The 27,648-nt window shown below is 43.5% G+C and overlaps 1 protein-coding gene across 2 annotated transcripts in view; it reads right to left on the bottom strand.

Moving 5' to 3' along the window:
• The window catches only part of PPFIBP2 (PPFIA binding protein 2), a 143,246-nt gene that overhangs the window by 82,389 nt on the left and 33,209 nt on the right, over positions 1-27,648 (bottom strand). Inside the window, exons 2-3 of one of the 2 annotated variants that reach the window (XM_032166694.2) lie at positions 25,004-25,102; positions 8,782-8,996 (exon numbers count right to left, since the gene is read on the bottom strand). In XM_032166694.2, coding sequence (XP_032022585.1) covers positions 8,782-8,996; positions 25,004-25,067 — 279 coding nt within the window. In that variant the 5' untranslated portion in view covers positions 25,068-25,102. Of the gene's footprint in view, positions 1-8,781; positions 8,997-20,256; positions 20,334-25,003; positions 25,103-27,648 lie in introns of those variants that run through there. The other variant, XM_058446408.1, reaches the window with a different exon arrangement.

Consider the following 27,648-nt stretch of genomic DNA (forward strand, 5'->3'; position numbering starts at 1 on the left):
TCTGAAAAAGACCGGTCAGATTATCAGAACAGTCCATGACTCCCAAAAGGCTAGAAGCTCAGCTTTTATTTGGCCTAGGTAGTCACTCCCAAAGGTCTAGGCTGCCCTTGTTATTGGGAGCTCGGGGGCCTGGGCTTCCTGCTCCCATTACACTGCTCCTGTGAGGTGGTGTCTCAGACTCACTGGACCCATCTCTGAAGACAGAAGTCCTCAGGAAGCACAAAGGATACACAAATACGGGTCACTACAGTGACCTAACAGTCCCGAAGGCCTTCCTGGAAGTACTTTGCTCATCTACAACCAGATTCATTACTGCCTGCAACATGCAGCGGCCAGCTGTGGGAAAAGGACAGGAGACCGTGAGGCTGAGCGTTCTGGGAGTAAAAGCACAGCTAAGAGGCCAGGGTGGTGAGGTTTGCTGGGGAAAGTCACTGTAGCTTGCTCCACCCCTGTCCTAGGGTCTAGAAGATAACCCCAGGATTGTCACCTACCTGGCTGGAATTCCAAGTACTTGAGGGAATGGCTGAAAAAGGAGCTGAGGTCCCCTGAGGTGTTACTCCTGCTGCCTACCAGAAGTCAGCAGCATCTTATCAGGCAGAACTGTAAACTGAGAGGAATCTCGTGGTCACGTGCTGTTCCACTAACCTATCACCTACATGCATCCTAGGCTCCGCTCAGCCCTGAGCCTTCACCTCTGGGCCATGGGTGGCAGCTGCTAGGACACTCCCTCATAAATCCTCATAAGTCAGATATAAACTTGTGTCCTTCAACAGACATGGTACACAGTGGGCCCGCTGAGAAGGGGAGGCGGGGGAAGGGAGTGAAGAGTGCTGTGGAGGAAGTCCTGGCTACTGCAGCTCAAGCCTCCACAGAACACAAGCATGGAGAACGCACCTCCAAAATAGATCAGGACAAAGGTCGGCAGACATTTCCCATAAAGAGCCAGATGGCAAATATTTTGAGTTTGGGGGACCATATAGTCTCTCTCATACTCAACTCTCCTATTTGCAGTGCAAAAGCAGCCACAGCCAACACCTAAACCAGTGTGTGGCTGTATACTAGTAAAACTTTATTTATGGACACCAAAATGTGAATTTTATATTATTTTCCCATCTCAAAACATTCTTGTGATTTTTCTTCAGTCTTGAAAAATGTAAAAATCATTCTCAGCTGATGAGTGTAAGAAATATGCAGTGGGCTAACTGTGGGCCATGGTTTGCTAATCCCTGGGTTAGGACAGTGCTTCCCCATCCAGAATGAACTGCCTGGACCCGAGGGGGTTCTAGTAAAAATGCAGATTCTGGTTCAGTAGATTGGGTATGGGGCCTGCTGTTGTGCACTGCTGACAAGCTCCCAGGTGATGCTCGTACTACTGGTCCCAGGACAACACTTGGAGGAGTAAGAAGTTAGGAAACTGCTTTCAAAAGTTCCTCAAGGCCAGGTATGGTGGCTCATGCCTGTAATCCCACCACTTTCTGAGGCCGAGGTGGGCAGATCACCTGAGGTCAGGAGTTCAAGAACAGCCTGGTCAACCTGGTGAAACTCTGTCTGTGCGAAAAATACAAAAATTAGCCGGGCGTGGTGGTGCACAACTGCAATCCCAGCTAATCGGGAGGCTGAGGCAAGAGAATCGCTTGAACCTGGGAGGTGGAGATTGCAGTGAGCCAAGATCACACTATTGCACTCCAGCCTGGGCAACAAGAGTAAAACTCCATCTCAAAAAACAAAACAAACCAAAACAAACAAACAAAAAACTCTCGAAACATAGATTACTAAACAAACTTGCCTAGAAGCACAAATTCCCTGGAGCCTGCTTGCCCACTAGCAGGTATCTGAAAGGGCAGACGGCTCTTGGTAGTGTATCTCTGGCAGGTTTTTCTTTTGTGGGTGGAGGGTAAGTGGGTGTCTACATGCTCAGACCTCAAGTTATGCTAACCTGGCAACATTGTCCACCACGGCCCCTGGGCCTGAAGCAGGAAATTTAGTGGGGAAGGAGTTATTTGCTCTTTCACCAGTGTTTGCACATTCTTGGTCATTTATAAACATTGGTTCTTAGAGGCTGAAATAGTCTCTTCAGGTCAGGTCTGAAAGGAGCTGGATTGCTAGAATTTAGTAGGGTAAATTTACTTTGGGGGGCAGGGATCAAGATCCAGGAAAATTAAAACTGCTAAATTTGCAGTGGCTGAAGGCCCCCAGTCTTGGCTGCTGTGTCAGGAAAAGGGCATTCAAAATCCCCCAGGGGACAGGAAGCTTCTCTAGGGCAGGGCATGACATAAACTGTGGGCTAGGAAATGCCTGCGGGAATGGAAAGGGCCAACCTACTAGCACCCCAGCAGAAGGCACTGCAGTCAAGAAGTCTGGAGAGGTCTCCCCACATCCACAGGGGAAGGTCTGGTCTATGCTCCCAGGACCACCAGCCCTGTCTCTTCTCCCCTACCCTAAACAGTGGAGCCCTCCCTTGACTGCCCTTTGTCCACTGTTTCTAAGGAAAATGGCAAAGAATTGTTTTTGCCAGCTGACCCAGGTGCAGTTAAGCAGTTTCAATAATGAGAAGTGCTTATGTTATCTTTGTCTAAAAAAGAAAAATTAAAAGCTGTTTTCTCATATGAAGCCCATGCTGTACCTCATTCTTTGGGATTTCACTTCCCAGCATTTGTCCCTGACTCCCACCTAGTGGCTTCTTCCAGCACTGCACAGGGACAAAGAACCGCCACTGGTGCCACCTGAGCCCGGCCCAGGAGCCCCTTGGGAGCTGAGCACAGAAAGCACGGACACACCTACTCCTTTCTCATCTCTCACTCAAGTTCACACCTGTCACAGGGGAGGTAAGAAAACATGCTGGAAATCGGCTCACAGAGGCTCTACTTTTTTTCTTGAAAAATAAGCACCAAATTTTCCCTCCTCTAAGATCCAGAGGAAAAGGTTTACCTACAAAACTCCTTCTGTAACTTTTCAAAATTAAAACGTTCAACACACATGTATCTTGACTATCTTTTGTTTTCCATTCTGGAGATACAGAAATGAATCCCATGGTAAAAAATTCAAGCTCACATTTTATAATTCATAAAACAGCTTTTTCTCTCCACCTTTTTTTTTTGCAACTCCTCTGGCTTTTCAATATGGTAAACAGATTTGCTTCCTGGACAGAATGAAAGATTGCAAGCTGAATCTGGCAGGAATGTATGGGCTTTGTTTGAGGAGCTGGGAGCTGAAGAAGCCGCCATCTGTGACAAGGTGGTTTGGAGCTGAGAAGGGGGGTGGCTGTGCTCCGCAGCCTGGGTCTGGGTTTCTTTGTTTCTTGGGAAACTAGTTAAAAAGGTAACTGAGGGCACCTGAACTGACTGCTGGGCTGTCAGAGGTGAGCACTTATCCCAGCTGGGGCCAGCAGAGGCTGCTCATTCAGGAGGGCAACTCTTCAGGTTTTTCAATATGGTAAACAGATTTGCCTCTCCACTGTTGAGATGGGGGCCTCTGTCAAGCTCTAACATAAGGGCAGCAGTAAACTGAGAGGTTCCTAACCTGTCTCCACACTTTGGAACCCAAGAGGTCAAGACTGAGGGAGGCAAAGGCTGGTGCTTATAAAGAGACCACTCCATATAGCCCCCAGAACAAACTGCAGAATTGGAATGCTTGGCCAGATCTTGCAGACACTTTCAAACTCAGCTGTCATTTCCAGTAGGGAAACTGAGTCCCACAGAAGTGAAGAAGAGGCTCATATGAGTGGTAGAGCCAGGGTAGAACCCTGGCCTTTTAACTCCTTCCTACCTTCCATACTCCCTCACCCTGGTTCAATTTGCTTTCACCTGCTCAAGCACACCGACCAGGACTCTTGAGACCTTGCAAAGAAAAGCCTGGGTTCCTGTTGGATGGCCAAGCCTACTCCATGTACCCCAGTTCCAAACAGGGCCTAGAGTACAGCCCTTCTATGGGTTCTCTGCCAACCACCACCCCTCGCCCTGGAGCCTGAGCTCTTCCTTGACTTGCCTTCACTTTGCTGCTGGGTTTGCCTACCCTTTCTCTGGCTTCATATTGAAACTTCACCTAGAATCTCCTTGGCCCATACCCAATATGTTAAACAGCAGAACAGACTGGCTGGCTGGTAGGAGATGAAGGGTATACATAACATACTGTTAGAGAAGCACCCATAGCTACTTCATATGGAGACTCTGCTGGCTCTGGTATCTTCTGGGCATCACCCAAAGACCTGGGACATGAATCAACACTGTGTATCAGCCTAGGTCTACTCCTCCCAGCTAACTGGCTATCCCCAGTCCTGTAGAGCCCATTTGAATCTGACTGGCTATCCTAAGGTTTCCACCACCCAACCTAGCCATAGATCTATGCCACCAACCACCCAGCCAAGCCAAGCAGGTGTGGAGGGGTAGAGACACCCCTTTCAGACCATGGGAAAGCCCCACTCAAGGCACAGCCAAAATCCTGGAAGTGGTCACAGTTGTACCGGGTCCTTCCTGCCCGGGCCAGGTACCACATGCCAGGGCTACTGATGCGTACATGCCAGCACATGCCAGGGCCACTGATGAGCACTGCTTCCCTTTCTGGGCTTCAGGACCACCTGTGGGGTTCTGGGGCTCCTGACCTAAAATAACCACACCCTCCTGAGGGCATCATCCTACATTTCACCATAGTAAACAGAGAAGGAGGAGGCTGCCCCTTTCTGGAACTCAGCTCTGTTCCCATCACAAAAGAGCTGCCTCAGCCTTCCAACCAGGGCCTCAGCTTCATCCTCCATGAGCACTGACCCTGAGCTTGGCTCTGTCTTCCAGTTGTAAAGGACCACCTTCCAATCTCCTGAGGGTAACACTGCTCTGCTGCACCACAGGCAGGACAGCCTCCCTGATGCTTCCTCTGCAGGCCAGGTCCCAGCCCATCTTAGACCCCAAGACACCCTCTATACAAGGTCCTCATTCACCAACTTTCCAGAGGAAATACTGCTCCTAGACCAAGGGAATCCAGGCCCTTTGTTCCTTGCCCCACTGAGGCCCCAGAGGGTGTCCCCACTAAGAAAGCCTTGCACATGCCCTTCTAGGCCCGGAGCCCACTTCTCCTCATTATACTTACCAAGGAGCAGGATGCTAGTTTAGACCCCAGAGCATGGGAAACTCACTCAAGCCAGTGCCACTGACTCCTGGGCAGGTCTGCTCCACTTGGGCTTTAGAACTAGTCTGCTCTGTTTTATACCCATCCCCAGGCAGAGTCCTGGCCAACAGCACTCCTACTGCTGCTGACTGTGCTGGCCCAGCTGTGCTTCAGCTCTGCCAGGACCCAGCAGAAGAGGAACCAGCCCTACCACAAAGAAACAGCTACCCAATAGGAGGCACTAGGACTAGGAGTGCCCTTTTCATCTAAGACATAAACGAGAGAGCCCAGGACTAGTCTGCTATTTGTCCTATTCTAACTATGGACCACTCCTCCACATCTACCCCTGCTTCTCAGCAGCCCATTCTTCTGGTGGACCACAGATGCCCCAGTGCCAGAAGATCTGCAGTCCCAGATGAGCAGCAGCAGTACAAGATACATTTCCCACTATGTAATCCCTCACCTCTGCTAACAGTTGATTCACTCTGGGGTAGACACTTGATCTAAGGTGTGCATCCATAGCTTGTGAATAAATTAAAAGTCTTTAATGCCTATTTCTTTTACACTTAACACTCCTTCATTGATCTGGAGGACTTCGCTCAAAAATAATTAACTGGGTCAATCAGATTCTTTTCCTTAGAAACTTGAGTTTAAAAATAAAACATATTGAGAAAACATGGAAATAATTTGTCAACTAAACAAGAGTAAACTCAAACCTAACAGAAGTTTGTGGCAGTCACTCTGAGCTGTCTTCCTGAAGGCCACTCACTTTCCCCCACTCTATCATCATTCTTTTCTGACAGAGGCCACCTCCCTCTGTGGCAGATGGAAGTGCCAATACTTGCTTCCCCAGCCTCCTTTGCAGCTAGGGTATGCACAGGTGAACAAATCCTGGCCACTGCAGCTAAATGGGAAGTCTGCTAGGGGGTTGCAGAGAGTTTCCCTCCTGATTAAAAACAACAACAACAACAACAAAAACATACTAAAGAAACGATTCTCTACCTCTGCACATAGACGTATAGTTGTGTCTTGTAAGGACATGTTGCCTGCAGTTCTAGTGGCCATCTTGCGACTGTTAGGGGATGTGCCTGAGCAAAAATCACGCCTTGAGGATGGCAGAGCAAAAAGATGGGAAGAACCAGCGCCCGTGAGGTCACTCAGAGCCACTTATTTAACCCTGGGATTGTCTGTCTTCTGGACATCTTGTTAGTGGTCTATCTTGTTATTGTTTACATCATTTTACTGGAAAAAGTATCCCAACTGATATAGATGTCATGAGGCAGAGTTGGCCCATGTCAGGCCAGTGTCATGGTCAAGCAGGAACTCTAGGTGTGTAACAATGCCAGTGTGTCTACAGAGGAGAAGGGAGCAAATATGCAAGGGATGCACAGACATCATGCATGAGAAGGTGCTGGGCAGTGCTGCCTAATCCTTCAAACCATCCTACTAGTTCCAATTCCAATCCTCACCCACATGGGACTTTAAAAAAATAATTCAACTGAGTCTCCATGGTTGAAAGCAGCGCTTCTTAAACTTTATTGTGCATATGCGTCACCTGGAGATGGTTCAGCAAGTGTGAGATGGGGGCCCATATTCTGCATTTTTCACAAGCTACTAGGGGATAAGAAAGCTGCTGAGCCACAGACCAAAATTTGAGCAGCAACAACTTCTAACTAAAAGCGTCAATCTAAAGCACTTGATGAGTTTGCTCACCAGTCTGAATTCTATTTCCACACAGATTAAGACCTTGTGTGGAATGTGGAATGTGGATGTGCCGATCGTAAAATGACTTTAGGTCTGCAAGATCTAAAATACAGACAGGCTATCTCTATCCAGAATAAAAACCTTAACATACAGCCCTTACATCTTGGAATGTTTATATGAACTTCTGACCCCCTAAAAGTACTTGCTTCCCCATTCATAGGTGAGTGATGGCCATAATTACTCATAGATTACATTTATGAATGCAATCACTTTTAGGGAAATCTCTTCAAAGGAAGGCATTCCCTAAACCATTGTAAATAACCCCAAGACAAAACTGCAAATCTGAATGCAAGCTGTTTTCTACCAATGCATCTTGAAAAAACCAACAACCATGTCAACTGCCTTTGGATCAAAAATATTTTTAATAAATTTCCAAAAACTGTTTTAAAAGTTAGATTCATTGTTTATGCCAAACACTAAAAAACATTGTTGATGGATTGGAGTTAACCATAAAATAAAAATCAAACCATAAACTTACTAGAGGAAGATACAGGTGAACAGTTATTTGTTCTGAGGTTGGGAAAGGCGTTGCTAGGGCCAAAAGGAAAACAAGAAACCAAAATAGGAAAGACTGATAGAGTGAAGTACAGTTGTTTAAAATTCTATGTCTCAAAAAGCACCCTAAACGTTATTTAAAAACAGAGTGAGGAAAATATATGCTACAAATAAAGCAAATGGCTAATAAAAGGTCATTCGAATAGATAAGAAAAACACTAAAATCCTAACAGAAAACAACAGCATAGAATACGAATAGACTGGAGTGGGAGAGGTGCACCCAAGAGGCTCAAGGTGATTTCTGGGTGTACAGGGAAAAATATTGGAACTATTTTTTAACCTATCCTTTAAAACTCTATTTTGGTGAGCAGTGGATACCCTAAATACCCTGACTGACTTGATCACTGTGTGTTATATACATGTAACTAAATTTCACATGTACCCCACAAATTTGTACAAATAAAAAACTTTAAAATTCTGTTTTGTGGTATTTTTATAATTTAGGTATATTAGTGAAATACTGGCCAGGTGCAGTGGCTCACACTTATAATCCTAGCACTTTTGGGAGGCCGAGGTGGGTGGATTGTTTGAGCCAAGAGTTCAAGAGCAACCTAGACAACATAGGGAAACCCCATCTCCACACGCACAAAATTTTTTTTAATTAGCCAGGTGTGGCGGTGCACTTCTGCAGAGGTGGTACACTTCTGAGAGTAAGAGTTGGAGAATTCCCTTGAGCCTGGGAGGTCGAGGCTGCAGTGAGCCATGATCAAGCCACATTGCACTCCAGCCTGGGTGACAGAGAGAGACCCTGTCTCAAAAATAAAATGCTGCATGTGAATATGTATATGGGAAATGCATTCTTTTTCCAGATAGGATATAGAATCAAAAGTTTAGAGACCATACAGAGGAATACGAATAAACTAATTTTTAGAAGTTTAGTCTTTTTACCAAACAAAGAAATGCAAAAATAAGAAAACATTTCCTCCTAAGAAATTTGTCAAGCTTATTTTAAATCAATGAGGTAACCAGTCTTTTGTTTGTGGTAAGAAACAAGGGGTAGTGGGATCTAGCCGAGGGGAGAGACACCAGCCAGGGATTAGAACTCAATAAGCAGTACATGTAATTCGAGGGTGTGTGTGCATGTGTGTGTGTGAAATCTTAAATGTTTGCCCCTCTCTGGCCCTGGATTTCCTCAGGAGAGGCCAATTGTGGACCATGGAAGGGCAGAGGGCATAGCTTAAGTCACTTGACTGGGCTCTATACTCCTTGATAAGAAGGGCCACCCTGCAGCATTGGCCAAAGTGGGATGGAAGAAAAGGCTGGAAGGTATACAGATGAGTCAACAGCCGCAGTCAGCAGTGGCACTCCATGGGCTGCACCATTACATTCCCCATTGGTTCTCAATCAGGCCACGGGACTACTCACCAAGCTCTCTTCAAACCACTCCTTTATGTAGGCAGCTGTCGGGCCAGGGATCTGGCTCAGTAGGGCTGCTCTCTCCTGAGGAAGCTCCAGCATCTCCAAGGCCAGCCTCAAGTCCTCGATGAGATGGAGCACCGGGAAGGGGTTCATGTAGGAGGCTGGGGAAGCCAGTCCAGGCTCACAAGTACCATCACTAAGATCTGCACCTGTTTTAGTGCCTGCAATGAGAGAGAGGTGGAAACTCAGTAAGAAGGGTGGACACCATGGGCAAGGTACTAGTAAAGAGCAAAGATGGTGAAAAAAAGGTGAAAGGGACAGATAAGAAGCTGGGAGTGAGCTGGGCATGGTGGTGCATGCCTGTAGTCTCAGCTGCTTGGGAGGCTGAAGCAGGAGGATCACTTGAGTCTGGGAGTTCCAGGCTGTAGTGCACAATATCTGGCTTGAGAATAGTCACTACTCTCCAGCCTGGGCAACAGAGTGAGAACTCATCTTTAAAGAAACCTGGAAGGCCACCTGGACCCCAGCCGAATCACTCACAATGTAAACTTTCCAGAAATCATCTTTATCTAATCTCGGGCTGGACAGTGTAAAGAGGCATGCAGAGGTGGATGACTGTACCCTTTGGGACTGACGTATGAAGCTCACACACTTAGACAACTGGGAAAGCACAGCCAGTCCTCACTAGGGACCATAAACTACTAGTTTAGACAGTAAGATCTCATTCTTCAGCTTTTAGAATTTTTTCTTTATATTAATGTCATAGATTACACAGTTGGCCACCAGAGATTCTTCCATTCCTGTGTGTGCATTCCACTCCTCTGATAAAGGGATGGATCTTGACTCTGGGCTGGCCTGGTGACTTTCTTTGATCAACAGAAAGCAGTGGAAGTGACTCTGTACCAGCTCTGGGCCTGGGCCTTAAGAGGTCTAATAGGTTCCACTCTTTCTCTCTTTGACCCTAAACTGCCATGTAACAAAGCCCAGTTACCTGGCTAGAAAGACAGCCCCACCTTTCTTGGCCCTCCCAGCTGTGGTGACAGACATGTGAATGAAGCCATCTGGGATCTTCCAAGCCCCCATGAGCCACCCCAGCTGACACCACGTAGAACAGGGAGGAGACACACCTGCAGAGTGCCACTCAAACCATGAAATTACAAAGAAACGATGGTAGTTTTAAGCCACTGTTTGGGTTGGCTTATCCCACAGCAATAGATGACAATTACTATATTCATTTTGGTGAGGGTTTAATGAACTGGAATCTTTCTGGATCTTCCCAGTTGGGAGATCTTTATATCCTCTATATATCTCTATATGCTCTTAAATTTGTATTATTATATATATATATCCATACCTCATCTCCTTATTGTGGGCTGTGGAGTCTGAGAGAGAGTCCATGTTACATTTAACTGAGTTCCCAGCATCATGCACTCTACCCAGTAGACACTGAAAAGGAATCTGACCAAATGCCTGCACATATACCTGAACGAGTATCCAGAGAGAGAGTGCTTCAATGTCCTGAGAGATCTGGTATATTGGGTCAGCTCTTTCTAATTTGATATGCCCCAAATTAAACTGTTCCACCATTTTTTTTTTTTTTTTTTTGAGACGGAGTCTTGCTCTGTCGCCCAGGCTGGAGTGCAGTGGTGCAATCTCGGCTCACTGCACGCTCCGCCTCCTGGGTTCATGCCATTCTCCTGCCTCAGCCTCCCGAGTAGCTGGGACTGCAGGTGCGGGCCACCACGCCTGGCTAATTTTTTGTATTTTTTAGTAGAGACGGGGTTTCACTGTGTTAGCCAGGATGGTCTCGATCTCCTGACCTCATGATCCACCCAACTTGGCCTACCAAAGTGCTGGGATTACAGGCGTAAGCCACTGCGCCTGGCCTGTTCCACCATTCTTACACCTATTTAACAACAGCAGCAGCAGCAGCAGAAGTCTCCTTTCCATAAGTTTGGTGATACATTTTTCAAATCAAAACTGGGGCAACAGTCTAACAAAGGAAGTCTGTACTTCTTTCAGCAGTAAGAAACACTTTAGAAAATATGGTTTAGGTGGTGGAATTTCTAGGGCATTTGGATTATTTATAAGGCCAACCAGATGAAAGATTTGAAATTAGGACTCTACTGGAAAATGTGAGCTTGGGGCCACCGCATCCATGGTATGCTGCAGGCCTGACGTCCAATTCCAGGTCCCTTTACTTTTTTCAGAGCCAACCTCCTCCTTGCCAGGCAGAAATCCACACAGATGGAAGCAATTACCATTTGATTGCCAGTTTGCTTTCTGAAAATGCATGACACAAGGAATCATGGATCACAATCCACAAACAAGTCAGAGGCTCTGGGGAGCCAGGAAACTGCCCAATTACCCACCACTGTGATGTGTGCTCAGCACTTTCTGGCTCCTACAAATCCAATTAAGAGTGGACTGGGAACAGCCACAGCTAAACTTCAGGGAAGAAAATGGACAGAAGCAGAGCAAGACCTCCAATCTCCAAACCATTGCTGAGTAATCCCTCTCCCTTCTGTACACATGAATTTTAAACATGTAGCCATCCAGTTTCATTTTAAGTATTTCATAAATGTGGGAAGAGTGAGTCAGGCTAAAAGGTGGATGGAAGATCTGGGTTTTCATTATCTTTATATCACTGTGTGGCCTTGGAAAAGTCTCTTCCTTTCTCTGTGACCCTCTCTGCCCTAAAGCTTTGGGATTCTTTCCTACTATTCAGAGTATGTGTGTGTACATGTATGTGAGTACATGTATATCTGTGCCAAGTTTTACAGGCATATGTGTATATATATATAAAAAACTTTAATTTCTATTTCTTTGCAACTTATATTTCTTTTATTACTTTATCAAAACCAATAGTCAATAAATACTGGATGAGGGAAGTGAAAAGATAAATATTTTGTCCCTGAGCTAGTTGTAACGACAGTGATAGGAAAGCCTCAGATGACAAACTCCACTTGACTTTAAATTTAAGAATTAGATAAGGTTACAGGGCAGAAAACTAAGGGAAGAAGAAACTTCCAGATGCCACCATTGGGCTTTGGGATGTAAATGACAAAATGATATTGAATAAACATCTATACAAAGGGAGATACAATTATAAATTTCCTCTCAGAGGAAGAGTTTGATAACCAGCCTCCAAGAAGCTGTCAGTGACCCATTCCTCTTAATATTCGTAATTTGTGGAATTATATCACGGTTGCTCTGTGTCACCAGTAGAATATGACAGAAATGATGGAATGTCACTTCCAAGGCTAGGTTATAGAAAGCACTGTGACTCCTTCTGCTTTATTATATCAGGCCACTCACTCTGGGGGAAGGCTGCTGCCATGTTATAAGGACACTCAATCATCCCTATGGAAAAGTCCATATAGTGAGGAAATATGGCTACCTGTCAGCAGACATCAAGGAACTGAGCCCTTCTACCAATGGTCATATGAGTGAGCCACTGTGGAAGGGATCCTCCAGCCCAGTTGTTCCCAACCCCAGCCACAGACTGGTACCAGTCCATGGCCTGTTAGGAACTGGGCTGCACAGCAGGACGTGAGCAGTGGGCCAATGAGCATTACCGCCTGAGCTCCGCCTCCTGTTAGATCATGGTGGCGTTAGATTCTCAAAGGTGTGCGAACCTTATTGTGAACTATGCATGCGAGGGATCTAGGTTGCTCACCCCTTATGAGAATCTAACAAATGCCTGGTGATCTGAGGTAGAAGAGTTTCATCCTGAAACTTTCCCCAAACTCCCCAGGTCCATGGAAAAACTGTCTTCGACAAAACCATTCCCTGGTGACAAAAAGGTTAGGGACTGCTGCTCCAGCCCCAGAGAAGCCTTCAGATGACTGTAGCCCCAGCTAATATCTTAACTCTAACTCTTTAAAAGACCTAAGCCAGAACCACCCAACCAAACCACTCCTGAATTCCTGGCAGATAGAAACAGATGATAAATGTTTATTATTGTATGATGCTATGTTTGGGGTAATTTATGTTACACAGTAAAATAACTAACCAATAAAAATAGCTGAGAATATTCTGAGAAGTACAATCAAGAGGCACTTGCCATGCACTGCTAAAATATGTTGCTAGAATTACCCTCACAGAAAAAAATAAGATCTTTATTATACACCATACACAAAATAAAATTTAGACAAAGATTATACACTTAAAAAACTGAACTAGAAATACAAAGAGAAGACAGGTCAAAACTGAGTGAGAGGAAGATTTTATAGGCACAAGAGCAATTGAGCAATCCATAAAAGAACAATAAATCTGACTACATAAAATTAACTCCTGGAATATTAAAAACAAAATTAAAAGACAAATTATAGCCTGAAAAACCTACTTGTAGGCCAGGCATGGTAGCTCACACCTGTAATCCTAGTACTTTGGGAGGCCGAGGCAGGCAGATCACCTGAGGTTAGGAGTTCGAGACCGGCCTGGCCAACATGGTGAAACCCCGTCTCTACTAAAAATACAAAAATTAGCCAAGCATGGTGGCAGGCCCCTGTAATCCCAGCTACTTGGAAGGCTGAGGCAGGAAAATCGCTTGAACCTGGGAGGCAGAGGTTGCGGTGAGCTGAGATCGTGCCATTGCACTCCAGCCGGGGCAACAAGAACAAAACTCTGTCTCAAACAAACAAACAAACAAACCTACTCGTATCAATTACAACAAAAGCTCAGTATAGCCTTCATACAAAAAGAGACCTTATCTATCAATAAGAAAAAGTCCCTAATCCACTTCTTACGCACAAAATAGGCACAAGGTTCTTATATGGGCAATTCTGGAATTAAAAAACAGAAGTAAAATTTTAAAATATGGAAAGAAAATGCTTTTGCATTGGTAAATAGAACATTTAAAAATGATATTCAATTTTCACCTACGTAAATTGTTGAAAATGCAAATGCAATGATAGTTAATGTTGGCAAGCTCATATGCTGTTCATAAGGGTACCCTCATACACTGTTAATAGACACAAAGACTGGCCTAATCTTTCTGAAAAGCAATTTGGCAAGATACAGGAAAAATATTCATGCCTTTTGACCTAGCAAGTCCAATTCTAGAAAGTTAAGCTAATACAACCAGACACGTAGTCAAAGATTAATACATAATAATCTCAGCAGCATCTTTTCAAAAAGTAGGGGAAAAATCCCCCCAAATTGGTGAATGTTTAAATAACTTCTTAAAGAAAGAATATGATTCATATACCTATATAAAAAACAATTATCTAAAGACTCAATAACATGGGGAAATACTTGCCTTATTCAGTAAAACAATTATAAATATATGTATATGGTGTATATATACAGAGAAATACCCAAATGTTGACAATGTTTTCATTACTTTTATAACAATTTGTTTTAAACTTTAAATTTGTCGAATATAAGTGAGAGATTCAAGTTTGACATTTAGTTTGCACAGGGACTCTAGGTTCTCTTGTTATTTGAAAGTCCCCACAGGATGCTAGACAATATAGAAGAGTTCAGACCTTTATTTGGGCAGGAAATTAAGTGAGTAAACCCAGACAGGTTTCTTCCTTGTGCTGTTGATTAGCTTTCCCTCACTCTATAATTGCATTAGTGAAAGGGGGAAAAACCTGGTAGTATTTTCACAGAACAATCATTTCAGAAAATCTCAGAGCAGGCCTCTTGGTAAGCTAGCCATGTACTGCTTAAGGGGGAACCTTCTGGAAACAGGACATACTCAACTGCCAGGAGTCCCCCTTACCCACAATGAACAAACAGAAAAGCTGAAAAAGATAACACTCTATTTTATTTTATTTTATTTTATTTTTTTAACGTGGAGCCAAGCTTGAAAGACAGTAAAAATCTTGGGTACCAGAAACAAAGAGTGAACTCAACAGTGAAATTAATTCAAGCTGACTCTAGAGTAGCCCGGGGCAAAATACTCAGATACAGGGAGGAACCGAGGTTGGGGCTTGAGGTTTTAATGCCTCCAGTGAAAGCAGTAAGTTGAAAGTGAGACCCCTATAGAAAGAAAGTACCCCGAACTATTGCCTATTTCATAAAGGGGTCTGAGAAAATTCACCCAATGGCAGGGAAGCTTGCAGTATGCTAAGGAACCCCCTATGTGTTTATAATACCACACATATACATCGTCCCTCACCCCCAGTGAGACATCAAACCTACAGGCCTCTGCGTACCACCGGTATGGTGCCAAATTTCTACTGTGCACTTACTACTGAAATCTCAAACCAGAAATCAACACACATGCATACAAAATGGTCCAGAATAGTGCAACACCTAAAGCCCAGCATTAGCTAATGCAAAATCTCCCAGGAGGCTCATTTCCACACTCCACACACATTCCCCATAATTACCTCCTGTAAAAAAATTACAACCACACTGGGAAACAAATCAAAATAGAAAACAATAAATAAAAAAAAAAGTGTGCCCTAAAACCTGGGATTAACAGGACAATTTAGAAGACACAATAAACCACTAATGCTGGATATGCCTAAACATAAGGCAAGATTTACCCCCAAGATTTCTCAGAAAAGGGTAACTCAACTTACAGTCAAGCCTAAAGTTTCTCTTTGGGGCATTCTATTTATTTCATTTTGAGCAACAAAGCAGTATATAGAGTAGCACAAATGTTTTCAACTTTCAGTGCGCACTGAAGTCACCTGAGCAGTTTTACAAACTCCAGATGCCTGGGCCCTCCTCCAGGGATTCTAATTTAATTGGTCTGAGGTGTGACCTGGGGTAATAAAAAGTTTCCCAGGTGATACTAAAATGATGCTTAAGCTGAAACCATGGCACTAGCAGATCACCTCAATGAAGTCTAGCTTGGATGGTTATAGAGGTCACCTGAGAATTTTTATTTTAAGGAGCAAAACCAAAATTTAATGAAGATTTAGTAATTATTTTTGAGGATAAGACCACATACAATGCAAGTGTTATAGGATTTCATTGAAAGCCTTTTTTTCTTTTTTTTTTGAGACAGAGTTGCTCTGCCACCCAGGCTGGAGTGCAGTGGCATGATCTCAGCTCACTGCAACCTCCGCCTCCCGGGTTCCAGCAATTCTCCTGCCTCAGCCTCCCGAGTAGCTGGGACTACAGGCACGCACCATCACGCCTGGCTAATTTTTGTATTTTTTAGTAGAGATGGGGTTTTGCCATATTGCCCAGGCTGGTCTTGAACTCCTGACCTCGTGATCTGCCTGCCTCAGCCTCCCAAAGTGCTGGGATAAAGGCGTGAACCACCGCACCCAGCTGAAAGCCTTTTAATGATCGCTTTCGAAAGCACATAGGGATGTATGTGGTAGTGACTGGGGTTGTTCAGATATTTTGTTCTCCTCTATTTGCATTCATAGTAGGCTTACAGTTCTGTCCCTTGAAGTCACTCATGGTCACATAACTTCCTTTGGCCAATAAACATAAACTATGTGTATCACTGTGGGAGAAAGTCTAAGAACCAGTACACAATTCCTCACATCCCTTCCACCTTCCCTGACTTCCAGCAATAGTGGAGACTCAATCAGTCTGTGTTCAAGTGAAGATGACAAGGACCAGAGCTCTTGGCAGATCTCAGGGAACTTGCAATGTGTACAAGAAATAAACCTTTGTGTTTCTGTTTCAAACTACTGACATTTGAGTAGTTTCTCACTGCAATATAACTTAGCCTATCTTCATTCGTGCAAAATATATATGTTGTACAATTAAGACGTATAGACAAGATAAACTTTTAAAGTCTAATCTTTTACCATGTAAATGGAGTTCTTTGGCATGAGATGAAATAGCTGATGACAGCATCATATGTGAATTTTAAAAGTGTTGTATTTAAAACAAATTCGAAGTAAGGATGGTGTGTTCTAAAACCTTGCCACTTAAAAGTGGGGTCCACATGAGTAGCAATAGCAAAACCTGAGAGTTCATTAGAAATACAGAGTCTCGGATCCCATCCCAGACCTACAAATATGAATCTGCATCCCCAAATGCTCCACAACTGCTCTAGAATGCTAGGATTATTCAAAAAGAGCGCTCATAATGATAGAAACAAAGATAAATATAAAAAGCTTGAATGAAATTATTTCATCAGATGTGCCAGTGATGGGAATGGTGGTGGGCACCTGTAATCCCAATTACTCAGGAGGCTGAGAATTGCTTGAATCCAGGAGGCGGAGGTTTCAGTGAGCCAAGATTACACCACTGTACTCTGGCCTGGGCGACAGAGCAAGACTCTGTCCCCAAAAAAAAAAAAAAAAAAAAAAAAAAGTGCCAATGAGACAAGAAGTTCATAAATTAACATATTATTTTGAATTACTGAAAGACTTTTAATTAGTGCTTAAACATGTAACTAAATCAATACATTAATATTATGAGTAAATATTTTGTCTATTTGGGAATATTTGGGCATATTTCATATGTTTTACATAATTAAAGGAGAAAAGGAAGAAATAAAAACCTTAAAGAAAAAGGAAAGCATGATTTTAAAAAATAGGAAAATCTGAAAAAAAAATACAAACCAAAATAAAGAATGCAGCCAAGCAAATTAAAAATTAAGTGAACAGGTTAAATAGCAGATGAGAGAATTATTGGAGAGGAAGATGGATTTGAAGAATGCTGCAAACAGAGACACAAGTGAAAAATATAAAAGAGGAGTTAGGAAGCATGGAATTAAAAAAGGATGACAAGGTCCAACACAATTCTTCAGGAATTCCAGAAGAATACAGAGGATGAAGCAGAGGCAACAAAGAAAATGGCTATGAATTTTTCAGAATGGAAAACTTAAGTCCTCTCAGTTTAAAGACACTCACTGAGTCCCAGAAATGATACATCAAAACAAATCCACCCAAGAAACAACACAGTGAAACTGAAGAACACCAAAGATAAATAAGTTTAAAAACAACCAGAGACAGAAGACAGATACAGATCGCCAGACTTCTCATTAGCAATAAATCCCTGTGACCACAAAATAACACCTATGGACAGCGACCAACCTACAAGCCTGTACAAGATAAACGATCATTCAAGATTATGAACATTTAAGGACATTTTTCAAATGACGACTAATACAATCTATTACTGGCAGACTATCAAATTTTAAGGAAGAAAACTATATCATGCAAAAAAAGAAGCAGGATGAAAGAATCAACTATGATTGGAGAGGTTGTTAAAATTCTTAAACAAAATGCTGTCAACTAAAAAAACAATAATTTGGAGAACATAAAGATACTAGAATACTGAACAAAAATAATGTGGAAGATGGGGCAGTGATGGGAATTAAAGCATTCTAAGAGTCAAGTATTATTTATTTTATTTTATTTTTTGAGATGGAGTCTGGCTCTGTCACCCAGGCTGGAGTGTAGTGGCATGATCTCGGCTCACTGCAAGCTCCACCTCCCGGGTTCATGCCATTCTCCTGCCTCAGCCTCCCGAGTAGCTGGGACTACAGGCGCCTGCCACCACGCCCGGCTAGTTTTTTGTATATTTAGTAGAGACAGGGTTTCACTGTGTTAGCCAGGATGGTCCCAATCTCCTGACCTCGTGATTCGCCCGCCTCGGCCTCCCAAAGTGCTGGGATTACAGGCGTGAGCCACTGTACCCAGCCGTCTTATAAAGAAATTTAATCGTAGTTTAAATTTTTTTTCCACACAGAACACACCAGGCCAAATGCTTTTACATGTTAATTCTATCAAACATTAAAGAATAATTCTAATCTAACAAAGTATTTTAGATAAAATATAATGGCCAACTTGATGCTAACAAAATGGAAAGCCTCAGTAAAATGGACACATTTCTAGAAAAACTTAACTTGCCAAGACTCAATTAAGAAATTAAAACCTGTCCACACCATTAAAAGAAAAAAATCTTCAAACAAGAATACACGAGGCCCACACAGTTTTGCAGCTCAGTTCCTATACCTACAACTATAGCAAATATTTACGGAACGCATAGTTCCAGCCTTATCCAAACTCTTTCAGAGAATGGAAAAGAAGGCACAGTTCCATAAAGGACTGGGAGATGGGGTCTACCAGTGAGGGAAAAATGGAATGAGGGCTGTCAAACAGCGGGTGCTCCAGTAGCCATTTTGACCTCTTCATACCAAGGGCAGTCTTTGATAGCTCTGCCCCTTAGACACTCCTAAAACCCCCACTCCAACTCTTCTGAACAAAATCCTAGCAGGGCTCTCCCAACCTGCAATGGGAAACAGCGAGTCTGATACTGATGACTGCTATATGCTGCTCCACCTCAGAGAAGCCGGGGACAAGATCAGTCAAGGACTGTTCAGAGTATGGACTAAACAGTCCTCAGCACCACAGCTGACTTCATTCACAAGCCAATGTGAAGAATCTCAGTCTTGATCAGAACTTTCTCGGCCCCTGCACAATCTTTTGTTGTTTTCTTTTTACAAACCCAGACCAGACGCTAATCAGAGTTGGCAGAAAGGCCCCAGCTGACAGGGCAACTTCCTAAACTGTCATAAAACAAACTCCTCTTAACTATTCCTCCTCAATGAGTACTGCTTGTACATAACTGCATGAGTAACCTCCTGCACAGCCAAGAGGAATAAGTGGCCTTCTGTGTCCTGACCACGTGGCTCTTTGGTCCCCTGCCAGAAGTGGCCTGACAAAGTAGCCACTGAACCTGTCAGTTCACAAATTAAGCTCCATGCAAAATTAGTGTCTGTAGCAGTGCTCTGGGCCGTCCAGAGGGAGGTAATTAAGCAATACATAGTTCAATTTCAATTGTCAACAGTATAATTCAATTATAGTGTAATTTGCAAGCAGAATCACAGGGACTAATCAGGAGAAGACTAGAACAAAGGTTAACATCCTACTGGAAACTATAATAATGGTCTTTCATATTAGAACCAAGTCATTATTGACACAGGTCCTAGAGCCTTTAACAGCCACCCTTTCCTAACTTTCTGATATTAAAATACTGAGGTCCCAATCTAGTATAGTCCCAATCCAGTATAGTCTAGTCTAGTCTAGTATAGTCACCTGGGATTCAGCCATTCAGATTTCAAGAATTCAACTTTACAAGGAGTTTCATTTAATAGTCCTGCTCACACGTCATTTCTTTTTGCATTTACAAGAACCAATTTCTATCTCTCACACCTCCCAAGCATTGACCACCTGAGATAAAGGCCATCACACCATGGCTCTGGAGGGGCATATTTACCACTTGTGCATTAGGATGTCCTCTCAGAGTACTCCTGGTCTGATTGTTTACAGGAGTGATAATCATCCCGCACTGTTTGCACTGTTTTAGTTGATGGAGGAGGAGACAGACATTTTTTTGCACTAAAAGCTTAATTACATAAACACTGATATCACATGCCCAAAGTGCATTCTTTTTAGAAGGAGTTTTGGAAAGTAAACAGTAACCTAGCCTACTGTAATTAACAAAAGGCAATTCCTTTTTACATAGTATATGATTATTAGTGATCACTGAATACATTACATCCATTTTAGTAAGAATCTGTATTGTTTTTGTGTAAGTGGTTACCATTTGGGAGGTCCAGGAAGCCCATAAGGGTTTTTTTCCGTTGAAATACGTGGTAAGTGTGAGAAAATACATTCTTTGGGTACTTGAGTACTTTGATGGAAAAGCAGTTGTGTTTTGGCAGTGGTGGTGGCACTACTTGACATCATGCAATCTAAAATTAATAAGAGAATATAAATAAAGAGAGGAAGATTTAAATGTTCATACAAAAATGTCATTTCTGCAGGATCTGTGGTATGATGTGGTGCCACAGTTTTCAAACTTCTTTAGCTGTGCCACCCTTAAGCAAAGGAACCCTTGCTTGGAAGAAATAATGTAAGAGAGACAAGAACAAAACCACTCTGGCTTAGGGACTGTGAGCAAGAACAGAAAAGTATCCTTCCCTCAGTTAATTCTTTTCTCCTACAGACGGCCCCATGCATCAACCTAAAAACAAGCCCAGGAATAAAAGGAGCCTGGAAGAGACTCAGATGGCCCTGGACTCAAATCTCAGCACTATGATCTTGGGGGGTAAAAATAATTTAATACTAATATCAATAAAACAAATAACTTAAACCAATTAAGCACTTTCTAGGTGCCTTATTTGCATTAATTCAACCCTCACAATAATATGAGACAGGTACTGCTATTTTTACTGCTATTATTACTGCTATTTTATCAATAAGTAAATTGAGGCTCAGAAGAATTAAGCAATTCATCCAAAGATCCCACAGCCAGCCCTAAACGGCTGAGCTGGGATTCAAACCCCTACAGTCCAACTCTGTAGTCCATGTTAATAACCACAAAAATTCTTAACCTCTTTGGCCCAATTTGGTTCAGCCATCTTAATGCCATCAGAAAAATGAGGAAAAATGTCCTCAGCAATCTTGAGAAAAAGTATCCTGAATAAGGCATTCAAAAGAATGATCATTCTTTTTCTCAAGAATAGCATAGAAAACATGCCCTCCAGATACTCACTAGTAACCTCAATGTTGAATAATCTGTCAAATAGCTCCTGTCAAATATCTGTGTGAGCAAGTTACTACTTCAGGGATGGTTCATGGGACATACAAACTACTAGTCTTCCAACAACAAAAAAATAGTAATTTGTTATTCCAAAAGAATCAGTAAAACAAACCTGAAAGTAGAGAAAATAAATGAAGTTCTGTATGCAGCCAGATAGAAGATGTATACAGAAACCTATATGTATACCTCCTAACCAATGAAAAGGAGATCCTAGTCACAAAAGCAAATAAAAAGATACATCTAACATATATTAAGTGCTTATTAACTAAAATGCCTAAAACCACCAATTAAGGCACTGGAGATACAGTGGCAGAGCCTCTGTCCTTAAGAAACTTACATGCTGGTGCAGGAGGCAGACAATAAACAAAGAGGCAAATATGAATGTAATAGGTCAGGTAAGTGCTATAAAGAAGTATAAACAAGATAGAAGAACAGAGTTATGTGGGAATGCATGATACACACAGTCGGGGAAGCCCTTCCGATATGGTAACATTTCAGCATAGGCCTAGATCTGGAGGAGGGCATTCCAGGAGAGGGGGGAGCAAGTGCATGGTTAAAGTGAGATATGCCCTGGGAACATAAAAGGGATGCATAAAGGGCCGTGAAAGCCAAGTCATGCTAAGACCTTGCTGTCCATGGTAAGAGCTTTAAACTTTATCCTGAGATGGGAAGCCATTGAGGAGTTTTGGAGAGAGGAGTGATATGACTTAATTTACATTTTCAGGTTTACTCTGCAGCTCTGTGGAAACGAGTCTATAAGGGAGCAAGAACAGATGCAGAGAGCAATCAGAAGACTACGTATCAATTTTGCAGACCCTGGGCAAATCCAGCAATGGATGCACAAGCCTTATGCAATGAAAACCACAAAACTCAGATGGGAGAAATAAGAGCTTTAATAGATGAGAATGCTACCCTGTCCCCAGAAAAGATTCAGCATGATAAAGATTATTTTTAGTCCCTCATTAATCTATCAAGAGCTAACATTTTATAGTGCTTACTATGTGCCAGGCACTGTTCTAAGCACCTTACATGTGTTAAAACAGGCAACTCTCTAAGATGGGTATTATTACTATTCTCATTTCAAATATGAGGAAACTGAGGCACAGACCATTCAAGTAACCTGTTGTAGAGCTAGGATTTCAAACAAGTAGTCTGGCTACAGGTATTCCTCCCTACCAATCTGCAAAGAACCAATTTGCAAAGAATGCCTTCTCTCTATAAAACTCTCACACCTGTTCCAGACAGAGAAGCCCAGGAGCCCTTCTAGATGGAACCTTCCAAGATGGAGGACTAAGGAAATGGAAGGATAGAGCAGTTTGTACTGGAAGATCAGAAGATTAGGTCTCCTGGGTTTCACACAACCCACACTTAGGGCCCCTCTCTCCACACACATCCCAGATTCTCAACTGCAGATCTTGGGTCAAGGCAAGGCCTTAAGGATCCAGCCACATAATGTCTCTCAGAGACAAAATGAATTTTGCCAGAGGCTCTGTCATTTCAGGAATGCCTGTATGGAGAAATCAGAAGGCAGAAAGAGGTACTGACCCCACACAAGGCTACTTTTCTTTAGAAGTCTGATTCATCTCTCAAAAATTCAACATTGTGAAAGTGTCAGTTCTTCCCAACATGATCTAAGTTAAATGAAATCACAATCAAAATCCCAAAAAGTTACTTTGTGATAAAAAAAACTGACTCTAAATTTTATATGAAGAGGTAAAAGGTAGCCCAACACAACACTGAAGACCAAAATTGGAGGACTGACAGTACCCAACTTCAAGACTTACTATAAAGCTACAGTAATAAACACAGTGTGGTATTGGTGAAAGAAAAAATAAATCCATGAAACAGAATAGAGAGTTCAGAAATAGACCTGAATATATATCACAAAAATATAATCAAATGACCTTTGACAAAGCAGCAAAGATAATACGTAGAGAAAAGATAGTATTTTCATCCCTCCCTGACAACCATCGAAGAGGTCTGCCAGGGGCTCGCTCAGTCTCCCCTTTGCTCTTTGGCTGAAGGCTCTGAAGTGCTGACTGCCTCAGGCATTCTCAGGGAATGATCCTGTGGCTCTTATCCCAATGCACGTGAGACCCCGAGGAGCTCGCAGGTATCTCTAAAAGGATTGCTAGGAAATCCACTTTCTTGACTCTTTCTCCTCAATAAGGCATCAGAGACCCTAACCTAGAACAGGATATCTGTATTGGCCAGTGTTCTCTAAAGGGACAGAACTAATAGGATATATATATATATATATAAAAAGGGGAGTTTATTAAGTAGTACTAACTCACAAGACCACAAGGTCCCACAATAGGCCATCTGCAAACTGAGGAGCAGGGAAGCCAGTCTGAGTCCTAAAGCTGAAGAACTTGAAGTCTGATGTTCGGGGGCAGGAAGCATCCATCCAGCACGGGAGAAAGATGTAGGCTGGGAGGCTAAGCTAGTCTAGACTTTTCATGTTTTTCTGCCTGTTTTATATTAGCTGGCAGCTTATTAGATGGTGCCTACCCAGATTAAGGGTGGGTCTGCCTTCCCCAGTCCACTGACTCAAATGTTAATCTCCTTTGGCAACACTCTCACAGACACACCCAGGATCAATACTTTGCTGCATCCTTCAATCCAATCAAGTTGATGCTCAGTATTAAACGTCATGACATCCCAGTCTATGGAGCCTCTGAAAAGCAGGACATTAGTCATGGCTTCTCAAAGGCCCTCTATCCACTGAGAAATTGAGAAGCAGACAGATGATAGCTAGAATACATCACGGTACCAACAATCACCTGAAGAAGCTGCAAGACACAGGCATACTCTCCCTTCAGACTCAAACACCAAGAGCCCTCTGTAAGTCAGATGAAACCCTCCAATGGGAAGGAAAAGCAAATGCCTGAGAAGGGGCAGTGTCAGGTACTCTGTGTACTTCCTGGGGTCTAGGCACACTTGGCCCAATACCTTCCTCCACGCTCTCTTCCAGCCACAGCTCAAACAATGAAGAGCAAAGTCCCAAAGAAGCACATCTAATCTACCAATGAGGTCACTGAAGTGTATCAGGAAAGTCAGAAGACTTGGGACCTTCTGGAAATATTTCCAACAAAAGGTTTGGTCTAATCAATATAGGCTTCTGGTTGCTCCCATGAAGAAAGGAATCAGCTGGAACAGCTAATTGATAGTCCTTTCAAATTAACCACAGCTTTGCTAGATCTTTTCTAAGAAAAAGTCCCCTACTGGCTAATGCAAATATTAAAACCAAACAGTTGAGATGGATAAAAAACAATATGGCATAAAGAACATTCGAATCATTAATTGAATCAATACAAAACTGCCTCCCATCTCTGAAACACACTGGAGACCATCTGAGGACGCTGACACCTGCATTAGGTGGCAAAGTCTGCTAGATTTCAAGTTTCAGATCAGCTGTAATAAGCCATGAAAAGCCCTGAAAATTTTACATTAGAATCAGTCTCACTGAACCCAAACTGCCTCACAGCCAGAATCCAAAATGAGACGGTAGATGGTAGGTACATCCACACTGTCTCAGCAGAGACCGGAACGATCACACCTGACATCAGAAAGTTGTATAAGTTCGTATCAAAGAAAAAAAAGATGACATATACAATAACACTACTGAAAAATAAATATAACAAAAGGGGCTTTTCTCTACGCCAAAAAAAAAAAAAAAAAGGAGAGAAGCAATTTCTGGAATGTGGAGGATGAGACCTTGGTTGCTGGGGTTCCCTGGGTGTACCTGCAATGATCCCGTCCATTTGCTCCAGGGCAGCTTCCAGCGCATGACTAGCATCAGAAGCCATGACTCCTTTTGCTGCCTAGTCTCCTCCTCTTCTTACTGAAAATTCAAATACAGAACAAACGAAAAATTACAGAGAGTTCCATGTTACGCACACAAGATCGCAAAAACCTTTCATTCCATCATCACACAACGTGTTTTCATAAGAATCGTAGTAGCCGACATGTAGTTTCTGCATCTCCGTGGCCTTTTCCCTCCTGGCATGAGTGGTTTTTCCACGAATCTTTAGCACATAATCCCATTCACTTCTGTAATGAAAAACCACCAGGGCTCTCCAGAGTCACCTGTGGCAGCAAGACGGCAATTGTTAACACCTCACCAGGTGTAATAATTGGAGTCCCAGGTTCCAGAAGCTCCAACCCCACTGTGAAAGGCTCCACTAAGTGGCGTAGGAGAGCAGTGCACCTAACAGGGACACTGTCAGGGCCTACAAGGCAATGCAGGACAAGGGCAGGGCCTGGGACAATCCCTGCAGGCATTTAACTGTCTTACATCTGCATTTGCCCTAGGCCTGCAGTGCTTTCATTGGGTGGGTGTAAGCCAGGCTGAGGGGGCTCAAATGCCACTTCCACTCCTCCAATTGGGAAAGGGTGCACTGCCTAGGAAGTCTACAGGCCACAAGGATGTAGAGACAGCACCCAGGAGCAACAAAACTGACCATCTTAGATCCACTCTACCCAGCACCATTTGAGGTTCAGAATCCCATCTTTTCAGGGCAGATGAACACCTCCGAGGATACACAGTCCAGCCACTCCTTTAATGCTGTATCCCCTAGCTATAGCAAAGGGGAACTGCCCAATGCCTCTCCCCTGTCCCTCGGGCAATTGCTTCCATCTATGGACAACTCTACCTCAAGGAAGGTCTTTAGTTTAAACTCTCTTCCTGCCGCTTCCTCTTATTTTTCTTGTTCCCCACCCTCTCCCTGGGTAGCAGGGAGGGATTTACAATAGCACTTGTAATCCCAAGAGAATTAGCTCACGTCTGTAAACTGGAGGAGTTGCTGTTTGCTCATTCAGCAAATCTACAGATGTGCAGAACGGCCATACATGCTGTGGAGGACAGAGGCACGGGAGCTGTGCTCTGAGCTGCACACTGAAGTATGGTGCAGCAGAGGAAACAGGTGGTTCTGAGGCTCTCTGCCGGTTTTTCCTGTGAAGTGGGACATTTAGAGTGAAGACAGGAAAATGGGCACCACCCAGGAGTGGCTTCAGAGATGGTGTGGATAAGGATCTCAAGACCAAGGAACCACACTGGACTGCACCAGGAAGTAATAGTTAAATCCACAGGCTCCAAAGTCAGATAGCTTGAGCTCAGACCCAGCTCTGCTATGTACTGTGTGATCTCTGAGCCTCAGTTTCCTCATCTGTAAAATGGGGATAACAGCATCTAACTCATAGATGTCATGATTAAAATTATGTAGAAAGCACTAAGCACATTCCTTTGCACGAAGTGTTCAATATGTCAGCTTTTTTTTCTTAAGTGAGGATATAACATCAGGACATATTTTTGCCAGCTCAGAGGAAACTTTAAACAAAAATAGGTAGGTGCAGGGAGGGAGAACCAGATAAACTCAGGAGGCTGGTTCGTTTGGAGGCGGCAGGCATGGGGAAGGAAGATAAGCAACTATGCTTGTGGAGGGGGAGAGAGCAGGGATTTACAGGTGCTAAGGCCAAGGAAGGTTCAGAAGCAGGCATTCAGCCTTGGGGGTCAAGAACCACTGCACAGTTAGCTTAGAGGGAATGAGAATGGGAGCTCGCAGGGTGTTGGGGAACTTCAGTGGCACCTCAGGGCCCTGGCAGGAGCCAGAAAAGGCTGCAACAAGGAACAGCTGCTCCGAGGTGAGACGAGCGGCCAGGCTGCTACAGAGCGAACACGGTGTGGAAATCCTGGGGCCTGAATGGAGGCCAGCTTCGGTCAGGATAAAAGAAGAGGTAGCAGGGAAAAGGGGGAAGCAGAAGGAGGGAAACAATCTGCAGTCTCTCACCTGTTCAGCATAAGGGATATTAAAAGTTTGAAATAATCCCTCCAAATCCTTCCCACTGCTCTTTCTCTAAGGGGAAAATTCCAAACTCCTCACTGTGGCCTATGAAGTAGGTCTCAGGATCAGACCAGGCCGTGCTCACATCTCTCCCCCCATGGCTCATGCTTCAGCAGCACTGGTCTCCTGTCTGCTCCCAAGCCCTCCAAGACCTTCCCTTGTCTGCAATACGCCTGCCATCCCCCTATCCTGAGCTCACTTCCTAGTTGTCTGCACAGCTGATTTATTCTCATCCTTCAGGTCTCAGATCCAAAGTATTAGAGAGGGCTTCCCCACACCACCCCCGGCACCACGTAAAGCAGCCCCTTCAAAGCACAACAAATCCACAGTATCTTGTTCTATGTATTTGTTTCCTTGCTAACTGGCCACCTTCTCACAGAGGTAGAGGGACCCTGTCTGCCTTGTTTACTCCTAGGTTCCCACTGTCTAGCAGATAGATACTTATGAATAAATCGATAGATCCATGCAGCCAGCATTGTGCTAGGCCCTAGAAGGATACTGATAAATCAGACCTAGTATCTGCCCCCATGAACCACACAGTCTAGTG

The sequence above is a fragment of the Hylobates moloch genome, unplaced genomic scaffold, assembly GCF_009828535.3.
Source record: "Hylobates moloch isolate HMO894 unplaced genomic scaffold, HMol_V3 SCAFFOLD_11, whole genome shotgun sequence".
Classification (NCBI taxonomy): domain Eukaryota; kingdom Metazoa; phylum Chordata; class Mammalia; order Primates; family Hylobatidae; genus Hylobates; species Hylobates moloch.